Raw genomic sequence first — 25,139 nt, 5'->3', positions numbered from 1 at the left:
TTAGTTTTCTCGTTTGAAATGTTTTATATTGTCATATCGGGGCCTTCTATAGCTGAGTATGCGGTATGGAATTTGCTCATTGTTGAAGGCCGGACGGTGATCTATAGTTGTTAATTGTGGAGAGTTGTCTCATTGGCAATTATACCACCTCTTATTTTCTATATGTAACACAACAACAAACGACAACCACTGAATTACAGGCTCCTGACTTGGGACAGGCACATACATACATAATGTGGCGGGGTTAAACATGTTAGCCGGATCCCAACCCTCCCTTAACCTAGGACAGTGGTGTAATAGTACAAGTTCTACATAAGACATGTTTGTTTACTGTAAAAATTGACTAATTGACGAATTTGTGAAATTGCTTCACTCACATATTGCCATACAGATTTCTTACCCGTATCATATATTCCTATGTGAATGCACCTATAATAGTGAAACATCCTGATCACATCAAATATTGGAAGTAACTTTCCGGGCTTCTTTATCATGCATATCGAGTGAACAGTCATTCAAACAAGCTTTGAAACACACAAATTATACTTACTCCTTCCGCCGGGTTGCCTGCCACCTCTTGATCCACCATTTTGTAATCAGTTAACACGTGATAACTAACAATCCGAATCTCGATTAAATAATCCGAGATAACGATATAATAATCCGAGATCTCAATATGACAGTTTCGTTTTCTCGAGATAACGATATATTAAAGTTTCGTTTTCTCGAGATAACGATATCATAATCCGAGATCTCGATATAACAGTTTCGTTTTCTCGAGATAACGATAATTTTTTTATCGAGATCTCGATATATTAAACCGAGATAACGATTTAATAATCCGAGATCTCGATATAACAGTTTCGTTTTATCGAGATAACGATATATTTTTTATCGAGATCTCGATATAACAATTTCGTTTTATCGAGATAACGATATATTTTTTATCGAGATCTCGGTAAAACGGTAATGTTTTATCGTGATCTCGAATTAAAAAAAATATTTTCTAATGTTTTGTGTGTCCCCTTACGGCTTCCGGTATATTGATACATGGAGTAGCTTGTAATAAAAAAAATGTTGTGTTTAATAATAAAATTAATGAAAATAATGCTGAGATTTGTTAAATTTAAAAAAAACAGTTAAGTCTTGCTCAAAATTGTATATGAAGTAACAGCTGGATAAAGTTTTAAAACTGTGTCAAATTGTAAAACCGGTTACTGACGCGAAAGGGGCGTTAATTGTGGAAAAGCAGCAAAATACGAAAATTGTGAAATATGGTTCCGATTCTGTAAACGGATTATTGTGCTGTCATGCACCGTGACGTACAAAAAGTCTTGCTATAAATAAACATGTTTTCTGTTTATATGAGACAAATTTAAGTATGCGATAACGATGGGTAGGTTGATTTAACTTTAACGACCTTTACTTGCTCTATAAAGTCGACATTATCTTACGTCTATGCACTTAAATGAAACCCCGTATATTTACGTTTAGGGCATTTAATATAAGTCTACCTACCAAATTAAAATCAACATCAACCTTATTAAAAAAAACCAGAATGTAAAAGAAACAATTATGCATTGTTGCTCTGATATAATTTTTATCTACTATATTTTATCGGTAATTTCTAAATAAAAATGTATTGTCGTAGAGAAACAAACGAAAATCAAATATGCAACACATAAACAAACGATATCCACTGAATTACAGGCTCATGATTCAGGACAATCACAAAAGCCTAGTATTGAGACTTCACCAACTTTGTGCGGATATGCAGAGATTGAATGAATGTTGATTGTCTTACGTCTAGTGACAAATATTTCATGACTTTTCAGGACGAGGGTCAGTAGTGGATTGACAGATTAATATCGTAATCAAAATAGTAAAAAACTGGCTTATAACTAGTATTTGATTTTGTTTCAGAAATGCATTCTTAACAAAATCGTTTCCCGCTAAGATGTTCCCCTTTTCAGTTATATAACCACAGGCAATGATATCAAAAAATGATTATTCAATATTTTTTGTATTAGTTCTCATAAACAAGAAGTGCGTAGGATACATGCTTAAAATCACTCAAATTTAATTTTACCTGTTGAACTCGATAGTCAATGTTTTGACACAGTCACCACATCTAAAGTATAATTTGTCAACCTCAAAGTCGAGAAAATACCTTTTCGTAACATGCATGTGATTGTCTATTAATAAGAGATACGCTTATGAATTTAAATAACGACATATGGATATATTATAATTGTTTGGTTGTGGGAATTATATATTTGTGTGTCAATAAATAATTACATAAGTGTGACTGCTTAAACATGGACAGGTGGTATGAAAACACAGCGTTTTTACTCGTCTCTGTTTTTTACATCTCTGCGACCGAGGTAAGGATATTTTCTAAATTTTGTTGATTTATTTTATTATATCATTTCAAGGATAATATTGAACATTTATCTTTTTATATAGCAAGCGTATAACCTTAGGGTATATATCACGCCCCTTTCGGTGGTCTTTTCCTTTTTGCAATTGTATCTGGAGTGGTTAATTTTTTTTTTTTATCGTGTTTATTTCCAAATAATCTAGTTTTTTGTAATTTTTCACAGGGTTTGACTGATTATCGAGTGACTACAATTCTGGTAAGTGTGACCTATTTTTGCAATACAAAGTAAGAAATACCGCAATGAAACAGCAACCGAAAAACAAACAAAATAATGAACTAGAAATCTATACTGAATCATTAGAAAAGCTTTCGAAGACAAAGGCGCATATTATTACAATATACTAGTACCCCAATTGTTTGTAAAAAAAACAATTGAAAGGTCTTTCTATAAAAGTGATGTTTTCGTAATGTTCTTTGTACGACCTTTCGTTTGATATACGACAAGCATACCTTCTGAAACGTTTCGCTTTTTACACTTAATGGCCTTATCCGCCTACATATTTGAGATCGCAAGTATGATATATGTAACACAGGCTAGATTAGCTTTCATTTTATATGCGACAACGACATGTTCTAAAAAGTTTGATTTTTGCACTTAATAACCCAATCCAACCAATTTTTTGAGGTTGGGAATTTGTTATTTCAAATTTACACATCATGACCATTCATTTGATATACAACATCCCTATCGTAAAAGGTCAAAGTATACTGTGAAGGTCAAGATGACATTTCATCATGACCGGACATAGACCTCAAATTGACGGTCTTGAATTACTGATCATCTTTGCAGTTTATAGTAGGTTGATATATGTTACCTTTAAAAAGATATACGCAAAATACTTCACTTTTAAGAATCATCCCGTTGTAACTTTTGAACAGACAGTCGGACTTTTTGGACTTATCATATAAAATGTAGAGCTCGTCGAGAGAAACATTTTATACGCTGTATGTATGCAGCCAAGTCTTATCGTTTTCCTAATATGTAAGCTTGAAATTGCAGTGTATTTTTTTTTTTGTGCACTCAGTGACCTTTGACCTTGACTGCATATTAAAGGTCACATGAATTAAAGATTATTGATTAAGTTCCCAAGTCTCTACGACTTCTGGTTATGAAATACAATTTTTCTAAAATTATGTAAAATTTTTCAAGGGGAATAACTCCTCATTAGGGTTAATAACAAAATGATTATACATTGTTCATTAACATTGCCATCTGTTCCTGTACATGTTGCCGTTTTCAAATCGATTCTATCTCTTATACTTTTTGAGAAAAATGCAAAGAAAAGAAATTGTTTCAAGGGTTTATAACTCTCATAGGGGACGATGAAATCATATTCAGCCTCACATGGTAATACTTCATGATGATATCTATATTTTTTTCCAATTAAGGTCATGTATCTTTAAAACCAACGAGGGGGGCCATGTTAAAAAAATAAATAAAAGGGAGATCACTCCTTAAGGGGATGATGAAATCCTTAACAGGGTCATTTGGTAATACATCTTGGTGAGGTCGATCGATGGTCCATATTTGGTCTCAATAACTTTAACAGAAACAATAGCCGGGCATGTAAAAAAATGTTGGAAGAAAAAAAAGAAAAAGAAAAAAAAAGAGAAAAAAATTTAGAAAAACAATAAGGTCTTTCCTCACGTAGGGGTAAGACCTTAACAAGAGGCGACATCGCATAGGCTATTGTCCTCTCTTTATTTCTTTCGACCTTGTGTTTATATAATTTCATTTAGTAAATATTCATTACTAATAGGACATGTTTACTTATGGCTCAGTGGCGGATCCAGAACTTTTTCTAAGGAGGGTGGGGGGCGCTGACTGTCTTTAAGGGGGGGCCGCTCCAGTCATGCTTCAATGATTCCCTATATAATCAATTACATTTTTCCCACGAAAGGTGGGGGGCCGGGTCCTTAGGCCCCATCCCCTGGATCCGTCTATGTATGTAATGTGCTTTTGCTTTTAACCAATCGAAATTACAATAACATTAGTTTACTAATATAATATGATACCCGTTTATTCTTTTTCTGCGAAAAATAGACCCCCACAAAAACAGACCAAAACTGGAAAGGAAAATTAGTGCTCATACCACAAGCACCGTTGAAAAACGGAGGGATCTCGGGTTTCTAGGGTTCAAGCAAAGAATAAAAAAAATGTAAATGTCCGTTATGATAAAAAGTAATTGTCTAACTTATTACGAAACAATTTAAGAGAAAAAAATTGATTCATTGATTGATTGATTGATTTAGTTTTTGTTGCTCAACGGAAAACAAATACGACGAATACGAATACGAATATTTTATTCTCATAAACATACATAGTTACAGAGGAATTAGTAAACAATTATAATACGATAATAGTGCATGCGTAAAAAATTTGGAAAAAGACATTTCATTTAATTGTGTATGCTAAACACAATTTAACTAACCAGGAGGGACTACAATTGATAATACATGTTTAATAAATCTTGCTAGTTTTTCTAAAACAATAATATCAGTTGATGAGAATAACTGATTAAATCTGAACAACATGCATTCCAACGTGTTTATAGGGGGAGGGTTGAGATCTCACAAACATGTTTAACCCCGCCGCATTTTTGCGCCTGTCCCAAGTCAGAAGCCTCTAGCCTTTGTTAGTCTTGTATCATTTTGATTTTAGTTTCTTGTGTACTATTTGGAAATTAGTATTGCGTTCATTATCACTGAACTAGTATATATTTGTTTAGGGCCAGCTGAAGGACGCCTCCGGGTGCGGGAATTTCTCGCTACATTGAAGACCTGTTGATGACCTTCTGCTGTTGTGTTTTTATATGGTCGAGTTGTTGTCTCTTTGACATATTCCCCATATTTCCATTCTCAATTGTAAATGTTATTATTTTGCAACATTAGAATTATAGCAAACGACAAACATTTGTTTTTCTTTTAAGGAGAAAGGATAAGGCCCCAAAGGGGGCTTCACACTTTTAATACTTATATAACCCTGATGACTCTAGTCTATATAAGATTCATTAGTAACGCTCAGATCAAAACAGAAATTAAGCACAAAGGTAAAAAGCATTGTGGACCCGCAATTCCGAAAAGTTATATATATGGTATATGAAAAATATGGTTATACCTGGGATATGAAAATCCTTAGTTTTCGAAAAAAATCATAGGATTTTTTTATTATGAATATTGATAGATAAAGAATTATAATAATTATTATCATTATTTACAGTGCTTATATAGCGCTTATCTAAATAAACATTTACTCTAAGCGCTTTACAATGCATATAAAAAACCAATGATACAAATATACAAGTGAGATATATAAACACCGTGAGATGGTTTGTATCATTGTTTTTTTATATGCATTGTAAAGCGCTTACAGTAAATGTTTATTTAGATAAGCGCTATATAAGCACTGTAAATAATAATAATAATAATACACTGTACCTCTAGCCAATGAAGAAAAGTAAATGCATAACAATCAGTACATTAAAATTCAGTTCAAGAGAAGTCCAAGTCTGTTTTCAGAAGATGTAATCAAAGAAAATAAACAAAATGACAATAATACATAAATAACAACAGACTACTAGCAGTTAACTGACATGCAAGCTCCAGACTTCAATTAAACTGACTGAAAGATTATGATTTCATTATATGAACATCAGGCACAATCCTTCCCGTTAGGGGTTTAGTATCATGCAATCATAACATGTATTAGAAGAACATAACCTGTTTCATGCCAACAACTGGTTTATGAATAAAGTTTAGTTCCGATGTAAAGACCCCATAAGTGAATCAATATTAACGCTAAAATATGCAATTGTTAATGACCTGACAACAGTATCGTAACCATATCCCTTCTTAATAAGTCTATTCAAAGGTTTTGTTAATTTAAGGGGTGAATACTGTGCATTATAAAGAATATTTCCATAAAAAATGGATGTGAAATACCTGAACGTATAAGAAGTCTGCATGTTGAGCTATATTTACGAATGATGTCCTTATACCAATGATAAAATTTAGTAAATGTTTTGACTAGTTTGTGATATTGAAAACCCTTGTGTAATCATTTATCAGTATAACATAAATTTTTCTCTTTAAAAACTAAAACATTGTTACATACACGAGCGAATCGTACAAGTTGAGATATATAAACACCGTAAGATGGTGGCAATGGAACGTCACCATCTAAAAATGGATAATTAACGATAGGAAATGAAAAATCATCTCTTTTATCATAAATTGTAGTATTCAGCTTTCCGTTAGTGATATAGATATCAAGAGCGAGAAAAGGGCAGTGGTCATTGTTAGTATTAGCTTTATCTAAAGTAAGTTCAACCGGATAAATTTCTTTAGTATACGTACTGAAGTCGTCAGTATTGAGAGTCAAAATAGCATCCAAATATCTAAAAGTATTATTAAATTTGTTTATCAGATGTTGTTTTGATGGGTCTTTGCTTATTTTTGTCATAAGTTGTAATTCATAGCAATACAAGACGAGGTCTTCAATAAGTTGTGCACAGTTAGTTTCCAATGGAATTCCGATAACCTGACGATATACGAAATCCCCAAAGCGACCAAACATGTTATCTAGTAAAAATTCAAGGGCATAAATAGTTTCAAAGCAGGTCCAAGTGACATAGTGTTTTTTTGTTTATTGCTACTAAACATTGCTAAATTATGATCTAAAAGCGTTTGATCCTATATATACCACATTCTGACTTTTTAAATGTCCATTTAATTAGGTGTGTGATTTTTTTCTTAATGAGAATATGAGGCAATGTGGTATACAGGGTAGAAAAATGAAAACTTTGAACAGATATAAAACGACCAGTATAAGCATGTACTTCCAACGAGTTCTTGACCCTACAAAGGTAATTAATTCCACTGTTTTTCGAAGGCCTTATTTGAACAATTTATTATCAGGTTTTTGATTGTACCAAGTGTGCTGGTAAAAAGAATAGACAATTTAGTAATGGAACAATGGCTTGAACACGAAATAAATCTATATTTGTAAGGTGTTTTGTGTAGCTTCGGAAACCAATAAATAGTTAGGACTTTCATTGTATTTGGTTCTGCTTGTAAAGCGGTAGCTGCAAGTTAATGTGTGTTTCAGATGTCGTTTTCTGAAAATGGAGTCAGTTGAAATGTTGTTTAATTGGTGATTTCTTTTTTCAGAATATCTTCATTGGATATAACGTTCCAATACGGATGGACCTGACTGCGTATTTATACATCACAAACAGCCAAACGAAAACACTTGGGGAAAATAGTTCCACCCTGATAACAACTGGGACTAATTTTTATAATAAAGTGCACATTTTAAAAATCGATTTGAAAATTCCAAGTTTTACATTAGCGTTCAATTCTTTTTGTATGTATATCATGTATATGGCCTATTATAATATAAAGTAAAGTAATTTTCTATATATTTCATTTCTAAGTTTTGTTTTGTTTTTTTTTAATTGTATGTGATTGAATTTTGTAATTTACCTCTTGTTTCACATGTCAATACGACGGAGTGTTTTTGAAATAAAGCATATTGCATTATTGTATCGTTGTTGGTGAAAGGGTCCATCATTTTTTTTAAAAAGGTATCCATCATTTCAAAACCATTTAAATATTGTTTACAGAATCCACCACTTGTAATGTCTCAAGGTGATGGTAGTAGCAGAAAGTTTGTTGGTCTTTTACCAGACCTTCTGGACAAAATAGGTCCAATGATGAGTGCCACATTTTCCCTGACGCACGTGCAAGATAGCAGATATGGTACGTTAGATAACACCGGAAATTGGACCGGGATGATAGGAGAGCTTGTAAATAAAGTAAGTATATTTAATGCGGTGATATAAATAAAAAAAAAAAGTAATATATATATATATATCTTACATTAGTTTGTAGGATCCTTTACTACAGATAATTGAGCTGATCTGTAACAATAACATCTCCATGCCTTATATATCATGTACTGTAGTGCGCCGCTAGATTAAAACTGACGAGGAAAGATAACGCACGACCACTTTACAGATTTAACATTGTTGGGTTGATGTTTAGACGAGTTGTATATATATGGGAAACTATAGAACTAATCTATTACGTATTATCGACAAACAAAAACACATTTCAGTCATTGATTGTTGACCGCAGGCTCATAAACTAGTTAACCGTTGAATTTGTGCCGAAGTTATCATGTGAAGCAGGATCTGCTTACCCTTCCGGAGCATCTGAAACCACCCCAAGTTTTTAAATGGGGTTCGTGTTGCTTATTCTCTAGTTTCTTCGTTGTGTCTATTATTGTTTGTCTGTTTGATTTAGCCGTGGCGTTGTAGGTTTCTTTTCGATTTATGAGTCTAACTGTCCCTTTGGTTTTTTTCGTCTCTCTTTTATCGAATCGTGACATTGATAGACAATTATCTCGGGGAACGGGAATATGCGTTCTTAACAGCTGTCAATCAAATAATTATTGATAATTGTTAAATATTTGGGTGTATCTAATTTATTCTTTACAAATCACTGAAATCAGTTAATACGTGTCTTTACCTCCCAGTGCACGTTTGCTTCGCGATTTCACTTCGCACTTGCGCTGTGCGGTAGTCAAGTTCTAACAAGAGGTCCTGACTGTTATACCCCTAATTTCGATTCTTTTTACCCATTATATCTGTGTGTTTTGTTCATGCGTCGTTGTCAATAAAATCCAATTTGATGCGACTGTCATACAAATGAGAGGTATAGCTAGTTATAAAAACAAATTCAATCCACCATTTCCTACATAAGAAAATGTCTGTACCAAGTCAGGAATACGACAGTTGGTATCCATTCGTTTGATGTGTTTGAGCTTTTGATTTTGACATTTGATTAGGGACTTTCTGTTTTGAATTTTCTTCACTGTTCGGTATTTTAATGATTTTACTTTTTTTGTAGTAAAGTAACGAATCGTTACTTTGTGAGAAGAAAGATATCTCTTATTTGGTGATTAAAATACGTGAGGAAACGCTCTATACGCCATATATTGATCCGCTATATAACGAACAAATTCAATTATCGTTTTTTTATGTATTTTATTCCAGAAAGCTGATATAGCAGCAGCGGGCTTGACCGTTACAGTCCAACGAGCAAATGCAGTACATTTTTCCCAGCCAATACTAGACTCTGGACTATCTATTGTTATGAAAAAACCTACTGCTAATGGTATATCCTGGAAGAGATGGACGGGTTTACTAAGCTTTCTCAAACCTTTTACGACTGGAGTATGGATTGCTGTTATTTGTTCCTATGCCATTGTTTCCTTACTATACGGAATCATTCTACAGTAAGATTTTTTGTATGTCATTGACGTAGATATGAAGGGCTGTATGATTGAAAAGTAAGTTCAGGTCGAAAAAAGTCAAACTAAAAACCTATAGGAAATTGTCTTTGAGGTGTCATTTTACACGAGTGCTTTGAAAAAGAGGAACAAAAGATACCAGAGGGACAGTCAAACTCATAAATCGAAAATAAACTGACAATGTCATGGCTAAAAATGAAAAAAGACAACCAAACAATAGTACACAATGACATAATATAGAAAACTAAAGAATAAACAACACGAACCCCACCAAAAACTAGGGGTGATCTCAGGTGCTCCGGAAAGGTAAACAGATCCTGCTTCACAAGTAGCACCCGTTGTGTTGTTTATGTAATAACAACGTATGCAACTACAGATTGAGGGTCAAGATCATCCGATGGGTTTTAAAATGAAAAATAATAGAGTGGCGGAGACGGGACGAAGAATAAATAATATTTAAGATTATAAGAGGATGTAAATGAAAAAAGACAAAAATTAATTTAAGATCTATACAACATTGTGTGCTTTTGACCTGTCGAAATGGGAACGTTAATTTGGAGTCTTACACAGGATGTGTTCCTTGCTTTCTGCTCGTTGAATATAGCGTAGGTTCAGTAGATGACCTGCTCCAAGTAAAAATCCGATAAGGATCATTCATAATTCAGAACTCAGAACTCGCAAATAAAGAAAGATAATCCTGTTTTATTGCAGTTGCAATCCAAACACAATAAATATTATCTTAATCTGATCAACTGATCTGATAAAATATACCGTAGATTAATAATATAATAGTACACAGACAAACATTGTAACACTTTTCAAAGGATACATGTATGTGCCGACATCATGTCAGACAAGTGAAACATTTTTTGTTATCACTTTTACTCCGGGAGAGAGATATGACGAGTGTCACTTCAATCCTTATTCGATTTTTTTCTTCTTCTTTTCATGACTTGAGAATCTTTCATAATTTAGGAATAAGAAGATGTGGTATGATTGCCAATGAGACAACTCTCCACAAGAGACTAAAATGACTCAGAAATTAACAACTTTCGTCAATGAGTAAAACCCATATCACATAAACAGCTATAAAAGGCCCAAAAATGACAAATGTAAATAATTCAGACGAAAAAACAAATTTGATATACAGCAAAAAACGACAACCACCAAATTACAGGCTTCTGACTTGGGACAGGCACATACATAATGTGCACCATCCTCATTTATACAACACAAAAAATATGTCGTCCACTTTTCGTTGTAGTGAATTAGAATTATTGTCAGGTGTATATTAAAAGAATAGGCAGGCGAAGAATGGAGATCGTAGCGTTTTTTTTTTATCCACACAGGAAACACATTGAGAGTTTTATGCAGTAAGAAATTAAGCATTTCGCATTGTGTTTCTTTCATTGTAGAGGATGCTTACATAGTTTTAACAAACTATATTTGATTGTAATATAAAATTTCAAATTCTTTTTAAATGATTATTTATTTATTTATTTCTGTTATTTCTTTAACCCGAATCCGCCTTTGAAACTGATGAAAATGTTTTGCAATGTTCCTGGATATCAATTTTACCCAGGGTTTTCGGATTTTTCATTGCTATCATTGGGAAATCTAGCGTCAAAATATCAACTTCTAAATTAACACTGAAAACTTTGATCTTTCAATGTTGGTTCTGTTTTAGCAAAGACATTATAAGTTAAAAATTCACAAGAAAACTTTCTGGTAGTAACAATAAAAAAGATTTGAACTTAAAAATAACATTTCCAAATAAAGTTATCATTTCCCTCCTAAAATAGCAATTAAACGACGAGTACAACAGGCTTCAGAAACTTTTTGTATAATAAAGATAAAAAGAACAAGCTTTATGTCAAATTAGGTGAAAATACTCCTATGCGAATATATTCCCGGAGTAACAGCTTTAATTTATGTTTTTATCGGCTGTATACCTCTCTGGAACATACTAAGTATTCGCATATGTATCATATGTACATTTTGGTTCAGTGGTGCTGATGGCATTTGAAGCAGTCCTCTTTTTCATATATAATGACATCGGGGTTTTATATGATTTGCTATGTGGTATGACGTTTGCTCATTGGTGAAGTGGAAATAAGCATTGTATGTAACTTTCATAACATTTTGTTGAGGCAATTAAAGTTAGAGCGCGTAGACGACAAATTAAACATTATACAACTTATAAATGGGCTCGACCGGTGAAAGTGATCTCAGTGTGGTATTGTGTATAAGTTTCATAGTATTTGTTTGAGGCAAAATAAAGTTGTAAATTTTCCCATGAATACGTACGGACGTACGGACGGACAAGCGTTAACATTAATGTCCCCTCCGCTTTAGCTGATATTATTCCGGCGGCACGTCTGTCTGTGTATACCTTCGTAAAGAAATATGCCATTTATAAGAATGGATAATTTGAAAAAAAGGTTGTGTTGAAAAGGGGTGGAGGCAAACTTTTGATAGTGACAAGAAAAAAAAACTGTTTTCTATGTTATGTTATAATCTTAGATTTAGTGATTGTTCTCTTTCATTTTCATCTTTTAGTTTCAAATTTGTCTTAAAATGGGTGGGGGCATAATGTTGTCCTCTTTTTGCCCCTGGCGCCTATACGTACACTGTTATTATGACATATTTTTTGTAATAGCAATGAAACGAGTCATTTCGAATACCGGTATGAAAATGATAAAATTGAGAATGGAAATGGGGAATGTGCAAAAGAGACAACAACCTGAACATAGAGCAGACAATAGCAGAAGGTCATCAACAGGTCTTCAATGCAACGAGAAATTCCCGCACCCGGAGGCGTCCTTCAGCTGGCCCTAAACAAATATATACTAGAGACTGTTCTATGACGACTTCTATTTATTGAAGGCACTTATTTATAAAATACAAAATTATTGTATTTATTGGGTCTTAGTAATGTTTAATAGCGTATTTGAATAAAATCTCAAAGAATTAAATTTGCTACAATACAAACAATGCTTAGCTCTATTTTAGAACTTAAATTCCTAATTCGTAAACTCAAACGAATATAAAATATTTATAAAATAACCACAAACTCTCACATGGGAGACGCCAATTGCAGAGACAAGTGCACATTTATTATTCGTATATGTATAATGAAATCAATGTTTTTGTGTAAATGCACCGAACCTTCTCAGCTGGTGCTGATAACCGCACACTAAAGGTCAGCAAATCTGACAATAAATAATATAACATTATTGTATTATTTATTTTGAAAAGTGCTACTGGTCACTTTAACTGAAATGGCTCGAATGACTTTAAACTACATGAATTCACTCGTGCATGAAACCTTAAACCCCATATAAACCGACCTTACTATAAATAACTAAACACGTGTTAACTATAAACAGCAACAACATTCTTACATGTTCGACTTTTGTACAACTTTGATAAATGCATATATAATTTAAACTTGTTGAAACGAAGTTAGTTTAAAATTTGTCAAAGTAAGCTTTAAGAATTCCTTTTTTTCAATTTGTCTTTTAATTTAGATTGATCATGTATGTCTCTATTCAAAGTATGCGACAAGTAACAGTTTATAAGTCTTGGTGTACTCATATATTCATTAAGTGCGGTGCATTTATTATTGATATATTTCAGACTCCTTTTATGAAAGAAAATATATAGAGCAGAGCATTTTGTTTATTTTGTAGCTCTATTTTAGAACATAAGATTTAAACTTGTTGAAATGAAATCAGTTAAAAATTTGTTAAAGTAAGCTTTAAGAATTCCTTTTTTTATTTTAGATTTATTATACATGTCTCTATACATAGTATGCGACGCGTAACAGTTTATAACTACATTTAAGTGTTTTGATATATGACTTTGATACGGTCCATTTGTTATGGATATATTTCGGACTCCATTTATGAAATAAAATCTATAGAGCAGTGAATTTTGATTTTTTTTTGTGTATCAAGTTATGAACATTTCTTAACCTATAATAATAATAAAGCATTCAAAAGTCGGATCATTGTATTACATGTACACAGAGCAGTTCAAATTGTGTAAAACTGTATTACGTAATATAGATACAATGATTCTCATACGCTTTCGTAAAAAATGGAATTACATAAATAAAAGCCAAACGTGTCATCTTTCGTCAATCATAGACCGTAACTCCCAAATAACATAAAGAAAAATCGTCAAAAACTTAATGCATTTTTCCATTGTGAACGTTCCATTTCAGTGAAGCGACTTTCTAGCTTAAAAGTAGGCATTAAGAATTCCTTCTATCTTTATTTTTAGATTTATTATGCATGTCTCTATACATAGTATGCGACGCGTAACAGTTTATAACTACTTTGAAGTGTTTTGATATATGACTTTGATACGGTGTAATTGTTATGGATATATTTTAGACTCCATTTATGAAATAAAATCTATATAGCAGAGAATTTATTTTTTGTGTTTCAATTTAAAATGTAGATTCAAATATTTTTCACTTCAAACGATAAAGTAGAACTTCTTCAAAACTTATATATAATGTATAGTTCAGCGTCCGCAAAACAGAAGTCATACGTATTTCATTGAATCTCGATATTTATCATGTTTATAATTTTTCTAACAATGAAGTTCTACCTCCATAAGCCTGGAAATGTCATGCCGGGTCATACTTTTAATATATAATTATAGGTACCATATATAAGTTAATATTATATAAATATGGGTACATTGTTTTAGACAAACATAGCACATCCCTACCAAAAAAAATCGAAGTTAACCCCTCCACCCAGATTAAAATTGATAATTCCAACATTAGAGTTGGAAAGTGCAAGATTAAAGTTGATAATTCCAAGATTAGAGTTGGATTGTGCAAGGTTAAAGTTGATAATTCCAAGATTAAAGTCGACAATTTGAAAAAAATAAAATAAAAAAGGATGGCCCTAATACGCTTTCGTAATAAATGGAATTACATATTAAGGTCAAGTTACAGTAAATGGGCTATGTCACAGATTTCAGTAAAATTTGGCATACAACTCTGGCTCGATGAACTTCAACTGAAAATCGAAAAAATAATGCATTTATCTCATATATCATTTGAAATATTACTGATTGAATTCTTACAAAATGGGTGAACATTTGTATAGAAAGCACATAAAATCGGCGAAAACCCTTCTAAAATTTGTCTTAAAATCGCCAAATCTCTAATTCTACTCCATAGATTTTTCTTAAAAAACTATATGTTGTTCATACATAAATTTTCGTTATAATGATGCAAAATAAAGATAGGGTCACCGACTTCGTTTTTACGGTATACTTCATTTAAAGTTGCGTTCTTTGTGAAAATATCCAACAAAACGTCGAAATAATCGTAACGTTATCGCGTTGCAGGCCGTAAAACGTTGATTTTTGACGTTTTTCACTACCAACAAGGTAACAAATTGATTATTTAGACAAAAAACGAAGTCGGTGACCCTATTATTATTTTATATCATTAAAACAGAAATTTATTTGTCAACAATATATAGTTTTTTAAGAAAAATCTATGGAGTGGAATTGCAGATTTGGCGATTTTAAGACAAATTTTAGAAGGTTTTTCGCCGATTTTATGTGCTGTCTATACAAATATTCACCCATATTAAAAGAAATCAATCTGCAATTTTTCAGATTATAAAACAGATAAATGTATTATTTTTTCGATTTTCAGTTGTAGTTCAACGAGCCAAGGTTGTATGCAAATTTTAAGCAAACTCTATGACATAGCCCATTTACTGTTCCTTGACCTTAAGTAAAAGCCAAAAGTATCATCTGTCGTCAATCATGCGTTTCCCTCGGTTTTAGTTTGTTACCCCGATTTTGTTTTTTGTCCATGGATTTATGACTTTTGAACAGCGGTATACTATTTTTGCCTTTATAGACCGTAACTCCCAAATAACTTAAGAAAAATCGTCAAAAACTTAACACAAATTTTGTGGATATACCAACATAAAATGATCAGAATTTGATAAACGATACACAAAATCTGTCTTTTGTTTATACATATTTTAATAACTAGATTCTTCCGTTGTAAAACTAGGTTATTATAAGTGATTTCTTGTTGTTTGTTCAACCCCCAGTGGTAAATATTTCATACATATTTAAACTTTACGAAAAGGCGATGATTTCAATTTTTTCATTGTGAACGTTCCTTTTCAGTGAAGCGACTTTCAAGGCTTGAGTTTTCTTTCCTATTTTCTTGATAGAGGGTTGCTCCTGGCAAGAATGCTGTGTTACCAAGGGTAGCAAATAGTAACGTTGGATGTATCCCTTTGAAGGTGTAACGGACCCTTTGCCTTGTTTCAATGGGTGTGTGTTCTTAACAAACTTTCTAAAATTGCTTTTAGTAGTATTTTAAAGTGTAAAGAGCGATCTTTGTTAGCTTTCGTAAGCGCGGGTAATCATGATAGAATAATGAAGGATTTTTGAGTTTTGAATTTTGAATTTTGAATTCTGAGTTCTGAATTTTGAATGATCTTTCTCGGCTTTCGTACTGTCGTTATCTGGTTCAGAAATAACAAAATTATTAATCATTAAATATGTAAACCTCTGAGAAGCCAAAACTTTCTAGAATTAAACTTTTTTCTTAACATGATTTTTGGATTAATAAGACTGTAACAAAATAATTGGTGAAGAAAAAATCATATGATGGTGCACTTCTTTCTTTTTAAATAATTCCACAATTAAACTTTATTTTCATACTTTCTATAAAGATAAAGAAGACCAATCTGAATTTATTTTACTTAAAAAAAAACTATAGGTAGGTGTTAATTAAAGAAAGTTTTATCATATTTTGACCTATTTTTGTGTAAAATTTACCATGTTGTCAATTTTGTATTTTTTGTGATTTTTCTCAGTTTCGAAAACAAAATGCATATTATTTCAATTCTTTGGTTATAAATGATTGAAAAAAAACGTATCTCAGAAATTTGAAAAAAACAAAATGATATTGGATGTACAAGATTCTTGTAAAATTAATTTTTGTATCCCTCAACAATTTTCTCAAAATTTTGGCCAAAAATACTGACTTTAATTGCTTTGACTGGCCTTTGTTAGTCTTGTATTATTTTAACTCTTAGTTTCTTGTGTACAATTTGGAGTTTAGTATGGCGTTCATTATCACTGAACCAGTATATATATTTGTTGAGGGGCCAGCTGAAGGACGCCTCCGGGTGCGGGAATTTCTCGCTGAATTGAAGACCTATTGGTGACATTCTGTTGTTGTCTGTTCGGTGGTCGGGTTGTTGTCTCTTTGACACATTCCCCATTTCCATCCTCAATTTTATATATCAGTATTGATGAGTATGGTAATCACTGCCGAGTAACTAGGTCAATAGAAAATTAAAAAACGAAACGGGAAATTGCATCATAAGCAATATCGGACATACATTTCTCGGCTGAATATTTAGTAGACGTTCAAACGCGGTTCCTTTATTGAATTATTCAATATTAATTCTTTATCAGGTTTGATCCAATGGAAGAAGATGGCACTGACAGCATTAAGAAGAACATTACTCGTGGATTTCCCGTCATGTTTTACAGATTTTGTTTTCAAGGTTGGTATTTGTTGTATCATGAGAAATATTTTTTTTCTTAGACAAAACAAATGAAGAAAAAAGTACATATTATGAAATTTTGAGATTCGATGTTCTAATATTTGTTATGTGTCAGAGATGCTTTACAACTCAATATCAATTTCATAAAAATGGACATTTTGACTATAACTGTGTAAACCCCTGCATTGTATATTGAACGACCTCCGTAGGCTTTCAGTACCCCGGAAGTCTACTGCGTACGTAATAGTTAATCAATTGATCTAATATATATGTTCCAGACCGTCTGAGTATTTGAACCGTACGCGTACGGTCTGGACCGTTTGCGTACTTTTTCAAAATACTCATACGGTCTGACTAATATTTAAAAGTTGGTCAAGTTTATTAGATACAAATGCATAAAAAAAGTTCAAATGTAATTGAAACAAAAACTTTATATTTTAACTTTTTTTTTAAACTTCACGCTAATTAAATCTGTTAATATCTTGTATTAAGCATGTCGATCAGTAGTACATTGATTGAACTTTGATCACTGAAATAAATGATATCGGAAGTAAACATAATGTGGGAGGACATTTGTTTGAGAATATTTAGCAACTTTACCAAAACTTGCAAATGCAAAAAAACATACATAACTGCATCCATGAACATGTGTAAAATATTACGTTGGTTGAATTGTGTCACCTTGAGCGAGAGTACCAAAATAGGATATACAATTAAACAAATACTCAATTTCAATTGTTCGTGCAGGAAAATTGGTACCGTTAATTTTATTGTTAATTTTATCTATCTAATTGTAATAAATTATCAATGACAATATGTTAAACTAAAAAAAAAGATTGTGATAAACGCTTGTTTTAATTTAACCAAAATGATCAAATTACATGTATGGTCAGTTCGTACTGGACCGTACGCGTATACTCATACGGTCCGACCGTACGGGTATGGTCGGACCGTACGGGTAAACGTATACGGTCCGGACCGTACTTGTACGGTCCAAATACTCATATGGTCTGGAACATATATATTATTAATTACCGTTATAACGTTGTTGGAAAAATAAGTGTTTATCCAGACTATGTATATTATACTAACATCAGTAGTTAAGATGGGCGAAGTTTTTTCTGAAGTACAAGTTGTGTACCAATATGGGATAAGATTTTAAGCGAAAAAGTGAATGTCAGTAAATAGACGTTGTTGATGATTTTAAATTTGGCCATTTTAGCGAAATAAAAAAAAAAGCAGCATTAAAATTCTTCATACACATACCGGTAGTAATTTACAATAGTTTTTGATAGATCTAGAAAATAATTTTACAGACTTAGTATAACGCGTCTTCACCAATCAACTGTACTAATATGATCTAATATGACCTAATTTTGCTTTTAATTGCCCAGATACTCATAATTTATCACTTATAACACACACCTAAATGTTGCCGTTTAAATTTCGTCTTAATTTCCAGGATTAACTGGCACTATTTTCATGTAATTCTTTAAAGAAAAAATGCAATCGTAGTAAGCCCAAATGCTGGTTTGGCATTGAATAGTAGATAATTGTTTGATAAAGATGTATTGTTTTATATTATTTTTGTTGTACTGTGGATTCTAGTCAGAGATTACTCTGACGTCCAGCGGCTGTTTTGCAAGACAAGCTGGGGCAATGTGTCCATAGAACACAGATGTCCCATCCACACTTTCATATTATATGTCCATTAGACTGTGAAAATGATGTAAAAAATCTTAATTTGGCATACCCCTACCATAAACGTTAACATGAAGCGGGACAGACGGGCGAACGGGCGAACAAGAACATGACTTTGGACTAATGTAAGCGAGAAGTGACTATTCTGAACTACGGCTTTGGTTTGTAACCCGGATGAGTTTTCTCTCAACCGATTTAATGCAGATTGTAATGCATTGATTTGCAGATAAATCATAATCGGCAATTCCGTACGTAGCGTTCTTGTTCATACTCTATCACCCGGTTTGTGATAAAACGCTGTCAGGAAAATGAATGGCCATGAATTGGAATCATTCTTTTTGCAGAATATCAATCAGAAGATACGATTAGTTTTTTTCTTTTTCATATTGGAAAACGAAAACGAGAAATGATGAACAATAGCGTTTAGACCTTCATTAATGTAGGCGATAAGTGACTATGCCGAACTACGGCTTAAGTTTATAACCCGGATGCGTTTTCTCTCAATCGATTTATGACCTTTGAACACATGTATGCTACTGTTGCCTTTATCTTTTGGCAACAATACTTTCCAGAGAACAATAATTGATAGTTTTTGTTGTATTTAAGGATAAAGATATTCCCAGACATTCCGAAATCTACTAAAATACTTTCCATAGAACATTAATTAGTATTTTTTCTATTGCATAAAGATAAAGATATTCCGGGAATTACAAAATCTGACTTATTTTCTTCTTCTTTGTGTATCTATTTTTGCAGGCAGTTTTAGTCCATCAACGTGTACATCTCGTTCTGCAAAGATGCTGACATGTTTTTGGTGTATATTTGTTATCCTGATCTTTGCCTCATACATAACTTCCCTTGCTGGCGTCTTCCGTAGTGGAGACGATGAACTCCTAGAAACACCAATCCATTCGTTCGAAGATTTGCCCCTCCAATCTGAAATCGAATATGGAGTTGCTTATAACAGCATGACATATCGATATTTCACTTTAAATGCCAAAGACAAGACAGACGAAGCGATTGGAAAACAATTAAAGAAATCTAAAGATCAGATGCCAAAGACCGTAGCTGAGGGAGTAAAACGGGTTCGTGATAGTAAAGGTGACTATGTTTTTATCACGGAAGAACTTTATGCACGTACAGAGTCTGGAAAACCTCCTTGTGACCTGGTACTTGTACATCATTCAAAATATCGTGGGTCTTACTCCTTTGCGTGTGGATTGGAATCAAAAGCGTGTCATGATTTAGATGTTGCTTTGGTATCACTGAAGGAAAATGGTATTCTTGAAGAGCTGGTTGGTAAATGGTACAAAAATCAATGTGACACCGATTTTGATGACAATTACATCAAGTACGTCACTTCCTTTGAGGACAAGAAGTTCCAGGCAGGACTTTTTTTTAGGACTGATGGGATATCTATCGATAAAATCGGGAGTCTATTTATATTGCTTTTACTTGGTATCTTGATTAGCATTGGGCTTCTGATTTTCGACATCTGCTTTGAAAAGAGGTTTGAGGTCAGTATTTATGATTATTCAGATATGTATAAGTGAAATAAATAATTGCGAAAATATAACACGTACAAATCCTTGTCTCTTATCACGTGCACGTATTGAAAACATTTTAATATATATCATCAACGTCTCGAAAATTCGTCTACGTTTTCCGTTTTCATTTTAACACATGGAATTATGAAACTTATCATAACATACTTAATACGCGATTTTAGTGAAAATAGATTTGCATAGCGAGTGATACAGTTGATCATAAAGAGAAGCAGTTTCCGCGGCTTTATACAAATCACTATAAAAATATTCTGGAATGAAATTATTTCTTTTTAACTGCAAAACGCTTTATCTTTTTTTCTCTCATTCTCGTTCTCAAATTCGTTGCTTGGTCTAGGTTGCAGAATGGTCTATTAAGTATTTTCTGAAAATTGATCAATACTCTTTGAAACAAGAATGTGTCCATAGTACACGGGTGCCCCACTCGCACTATCATTTTCTATGTTCAGTGGACCGTGAAACTCGGGTCAAAATTATAATTTGGAATTATAATCCGAAAGATCATATCATAGGGAACATGTGTACTAAGTTTCAAGTTGATGTAACTTTAACTTCATCAAAAACAACCTTGACCAAAAACTTTAACCTGAACTTCGCACTATCATTTTCTATGTTCAGTGGACCATGAAATTGGGGTCAAAACTATAATTTGGCATTAAAATTAGAAAGATCATATCATGGGAAACATGTGTACTAAGTTTCAAATTTATTGGACTTCAACTTCTTCAAATACTACCTTGACCAAAAACTTTAACCTGAAGCGAACGGACGAACGGACGCACAGACGGACGGACGAACGGACGCACAGACGGACGGACGAACGGAGGCACAGACCAGAAAACATAATGCCCCTTTACTATCGTAGGTGGGGCATAAAAATAGGGACGAAAGATACCAGAGGGAGAGTCGAACTCATAGATAGAAAACAAACTGACAACGCCATTGCTAAAATTTAAAAGACAAACGGACAAATAATAGTAAAGAAGACACAACATAGAAAGTTAAAAACTTAGCAGCACGAACCCCACCAAAAACTGGGGGTGATCTCAGGAGCTCCGGAAGAGTAAGCAGATCAGGATATATAATGATGTGTTTTAAACCACGATTGAATACGATCTAAATTGACAAGGAATTATACTTCTTTCCGGGTACTTCGATTTTCGGCACTGATAATTTTTTTATATTTATAGCCCAGATTTAAATATAGATATATATGAGTAACCTAGTTTGCTAAATTTGTTTTCAGGTACATATACCAAAACAAACATACAATAGCTATAAGTAGATGTAGTATGAGTGCCAATGAGACAACTTTCCATTCAAGTCAAAATTTATAAAAGTTAACCACTACAGGTCAAAGTACGAATACATTTCTACAAGTAGTTGGTATCGTTACATAGTAAAAGTTGCATCATTTAGTAAAATTATATAAGAAATAAGGTATAACTATGATATGATGTACGATTCGTGTTAAAAAATAAGACCGAAATACATTTAAAAAGTAAAATCATAAAAATTCTGAACTCCTAGGAAAATTCAAACAGGAAAGTCCCTATTAGTAATCAAATTACAAAATTAAAGGATAAAACACATCAAACGAATGGACAACAACTGTCATATTCCTGACTTAGTACAGGCATTCGTCAACGACGTCATTTGCAATATCCTGAAATATTATCAATTTGTGATTTAGACAGTTGGTGGAAGTTAAACTATCGTATAGTGTGTTATTTTCGCGGGGTGAAAATCTTCGTGGATAGAACAAAATCGCCAAAATAAATTCCGCCAATTTAAAAGTACACATACAAAGGTATTGATAAAAGTTTTCAATCCGCCAAAATAATAACTGCTTATATATTTCGTATACCTTATTCAATGAAAACGACGAAATTTTACACCCGCGAAAATAAACCGTTACTGCCATGGCTGGTAACTTGTGGTCAGCTGACCTGTAATATTAGAAACTACTGCTTAGTCATTGCGTGGTCTAACTGGAGATTTATGTACAGTTGCTTTTTTTATAGATACTCCCTTCATATTCACCATACAGAGTAGAGACAAACACTGCATTGTAAACTCGAATTTAGATTTATGATAGAGTAATTGGGTTGCTGTCTGTCTGACTGTTAATTACAGGAAAATTGGTACCGTTAATGTTATCAATATCGTTAATGTCTGCGTAACTTTTGGACTACTCCGTCAACCATGTTAAAAATAATAATCTGACTCAGCCTCTGGATAACATTTTCGTGCGCTTATTAATATCAATTGATATTTGTTATCTGATTGTTATATATTATGTACTATTTCTTTTATATTTTCAGAAAAAGATGAGGGGCACGGCAAGAGATGATCAACCTTTCGAGAGCATAACAAATGATATGCAGTGATAGTGTGTATGCCTTTTTCCCCCTTGTGACTTATGTTCTTTGTGAAACAAGTGTTCCAAAAGAACTTTATATCAGACGTGTCCCATGAAGTAATATCCCTAAACGTGAGTGCAATAGGTATTAACTTGTAAAGATTCCCGATTGACGTGCATCGTGATATTTACGCTGGACAGTATACGAATATTCAATATATACATAGCGTATTCAAATGCTTAATAGTTCAATGTAGTATGTTAGAATTAATAACAGATTAGTGATGTGAATTATCCATAATGATTTAGAATTTGCTCCCGATCAGATTTATGATGTCTAAAGATTCAATGAGCGTTTAAGAATATGTTATCGATATGATATTTGAAATGTACGGTCCTGATGAGGGAAAATGCGGAAAGTCCTTTCGGATAAACGCAATTTATAAAGAGGTGTTTCCATTATCTGTAGTTGAAAAGTATTCAAATCGATATTGTTATAATTTTTAAATCATGTTTGTCCCTTTTTAGGCATTTCAATTGATAATTCGTACAAAGATAGTCATTTAGTTGAACTATAATGGAAAGATGACAAACTCTGACTTTATTACAATAACTTAACCTGTCTGAAGTTGTAACTATATATAAATATTTTACTAGAACCACATTTAGCACATTATCATTCCGTTTTAGGAAGTCAAATGACGCATAGTTATAATGTATAAAAAATATTACTTGCATGTTTAACTTTATTATTTCTTTCCTCACTTTTGTGTGACTTTGAAGGGCTTTGTATTAATAAGCTGTTTTGCTTATTTTTAAATGTAAATCGAAGTAGCTGAAAATATTGATGATTGTAATTGTTTTGAATGTGTAGGAGATCTTTTCTTGTGTGTCGTATGGGAAGCTTTTTAAATTCTTCAGCTGTGTAGTTTAGAAACTGACCACAATAGAGTTACATGTATAAACTGTATTTCAGAAAAATATAACTTTAATAAAAGGTTTAACGGAGATATGTAATTCTTGTTAACTCTTATAGTTGGTGTTGTTTCTTCGCTTAATGTGCAATCTAAATTGCATTAAAATTCAAGAATTAATTTTGCAAAGTTAGAAAGCCATGGTGAAATACAATTATGTTTATTACCAACATTAAGGGGGGTTGCTGAAAAGTAGAAACTTATATGTGATAATCTATGTTTACCACACTTTGAAGTGAAGAGACGATATGTAAAAACTAAAATGACAAAAATACTGAACTCACAGGAAAATCCAATCGGAAAGTCAATAATCACATGGCAAACTCAAATGACAAAACTCAGCAAAAACGAATGGACATGAGTTGTCATATTCCTGATTTGGTACAGGCATTTTCAAATGTAGAAAATGAGGGATTAAACCTGGTTTTATAGCGATGATTTTGTTCTGGAACAAGTAGTCTGGGCAAACACATATTAATAGTATAAAAAGTCCTTGGTTACAGGATTTACATGCATAATTGGTTCGATATCAGTAACTTATGTCCTCAGACAAATTTTCTTTTGAATTTACATGTATACGTATGTCATCCATATTCCTATGCAAAAACGTCCATGATCTTTATTTGAGTAGGAAATGTTTGATAAAAGAAATCATTTACATGTATTCCACATTCCAAACTAAAAGATAAGTTGGTATTGCTTTGTTTAAAAAAAAAGGGCCAACGTAGATATAAGTATCTTAACTTATGGAGGGATAAATCCTAGTTTTTAAAGGATTATTCTGATTCAGACAAAATATTCTCTGAAACTGTCATTATGAAGATGCTTGATTTCTTGACTGACAATATATGTGTTACGTTCGGATAATATCCAGTGTCCAGTTTGAAGGTCATTTTATTTAGCGTACACATGCATGCACGTTCTGATTAATCAATAGTCATGTATGAAAAGCATAAACAATTTGAAGGTAAACTAATAAAACTTAATCCAATCAAATTGCCTAAGATTCAATAACAATGACCAGTCCACATCATGGTTTTATTAGTTTACCCCCATAAGTTAAGATTCATGGGGGTAAACTGGGTAGGGAGACAATGTCAGATATTTAAAGTTCATTATTTTGCAATAACGAATAAAAATTTGTCAATCAAATGATTTACTATAATTTCATAAAAATGTCGCTCTGTATTAGTATATTTTTTTTATTT

The 25,139-nt window shown here is 32.6% G+C and overlaps 1 protein-coding gene across 1 annotated transcript; it reads left to right on the top strand.

The window, feature by feature from the left end:
* The first annotated feature begins 2,228 nt into the window (after positions 1-2,228).
* On the top strand, positions 2,229-23,967 carry LOC139486092 (glutamate receptor U1-like). The gene is made up of 7 exons (XM_071270794.1): positions 2,229-2,384; positions 2,604-2,636; positions 8,065-8,256; positions 9,499-9,740; positions 17,238-17,329; positions 19,787-20,547; positions 22,920-23,967. Exons 1-7 carry the CDS (start codon positions 2,319-2,321, stop codon positions 22,983-22,985), a joined length of 1,452 nt encoding a protein of 483 aa, XP_071126895.1. The 5' UTR covers positions 2,229-2,318; the 3' UTR covers positions 22,986-23,967.
* Positions 23,968-25,139: the final 1,172 nt, after the last annotated feature.

The sequence above is a fragment of the Mytilus edulis genome, chromosome 8 (assembly GCF_963676685.1).
Source record: "Mytilus edulis chromosome 8, xbMytEdul2.2, whole genome shotgun sequence".
Taxonomy (NCBI): Eukaryota; Metazoa; Mollusca; class Bivalvia; order Mytilida; family Mytilidae; genus Mytilus; species Mytilus edulis.
Note: the sequence above shows the minus strand (reverse complement) of the source record. Positions and strands in the feature narration are given on the sequence as shown.

What these genes read in the sequence shown, in the direction of transcription:
- LOC139486092 (XM_071270794.1), top strand. Translation starts at nt 2,319, where the DNA reads ATGGACAGGTGGTATGAAAACACAGCGTTTTTACTCGTCTCTGTTTTT. An exon ending in TTACAGATTTTGTTTTCAAG is followed by an intron (nt 17,330 to 19,786) that starts GTTGGTATTTGT and finishes CTATTTTTGCAG; the next exon opens with GCAGTTTTAGTCCATCAACG. An exon ending in GCTTTGAAAAGAGGTTTGAG is followed by an intron (nt 20,548 to 22,919) that starts GTCAGTATTTAT and finishes TTATATTTTCAG; the next exon opens with AAAAAGATGAGGGGCACGGC.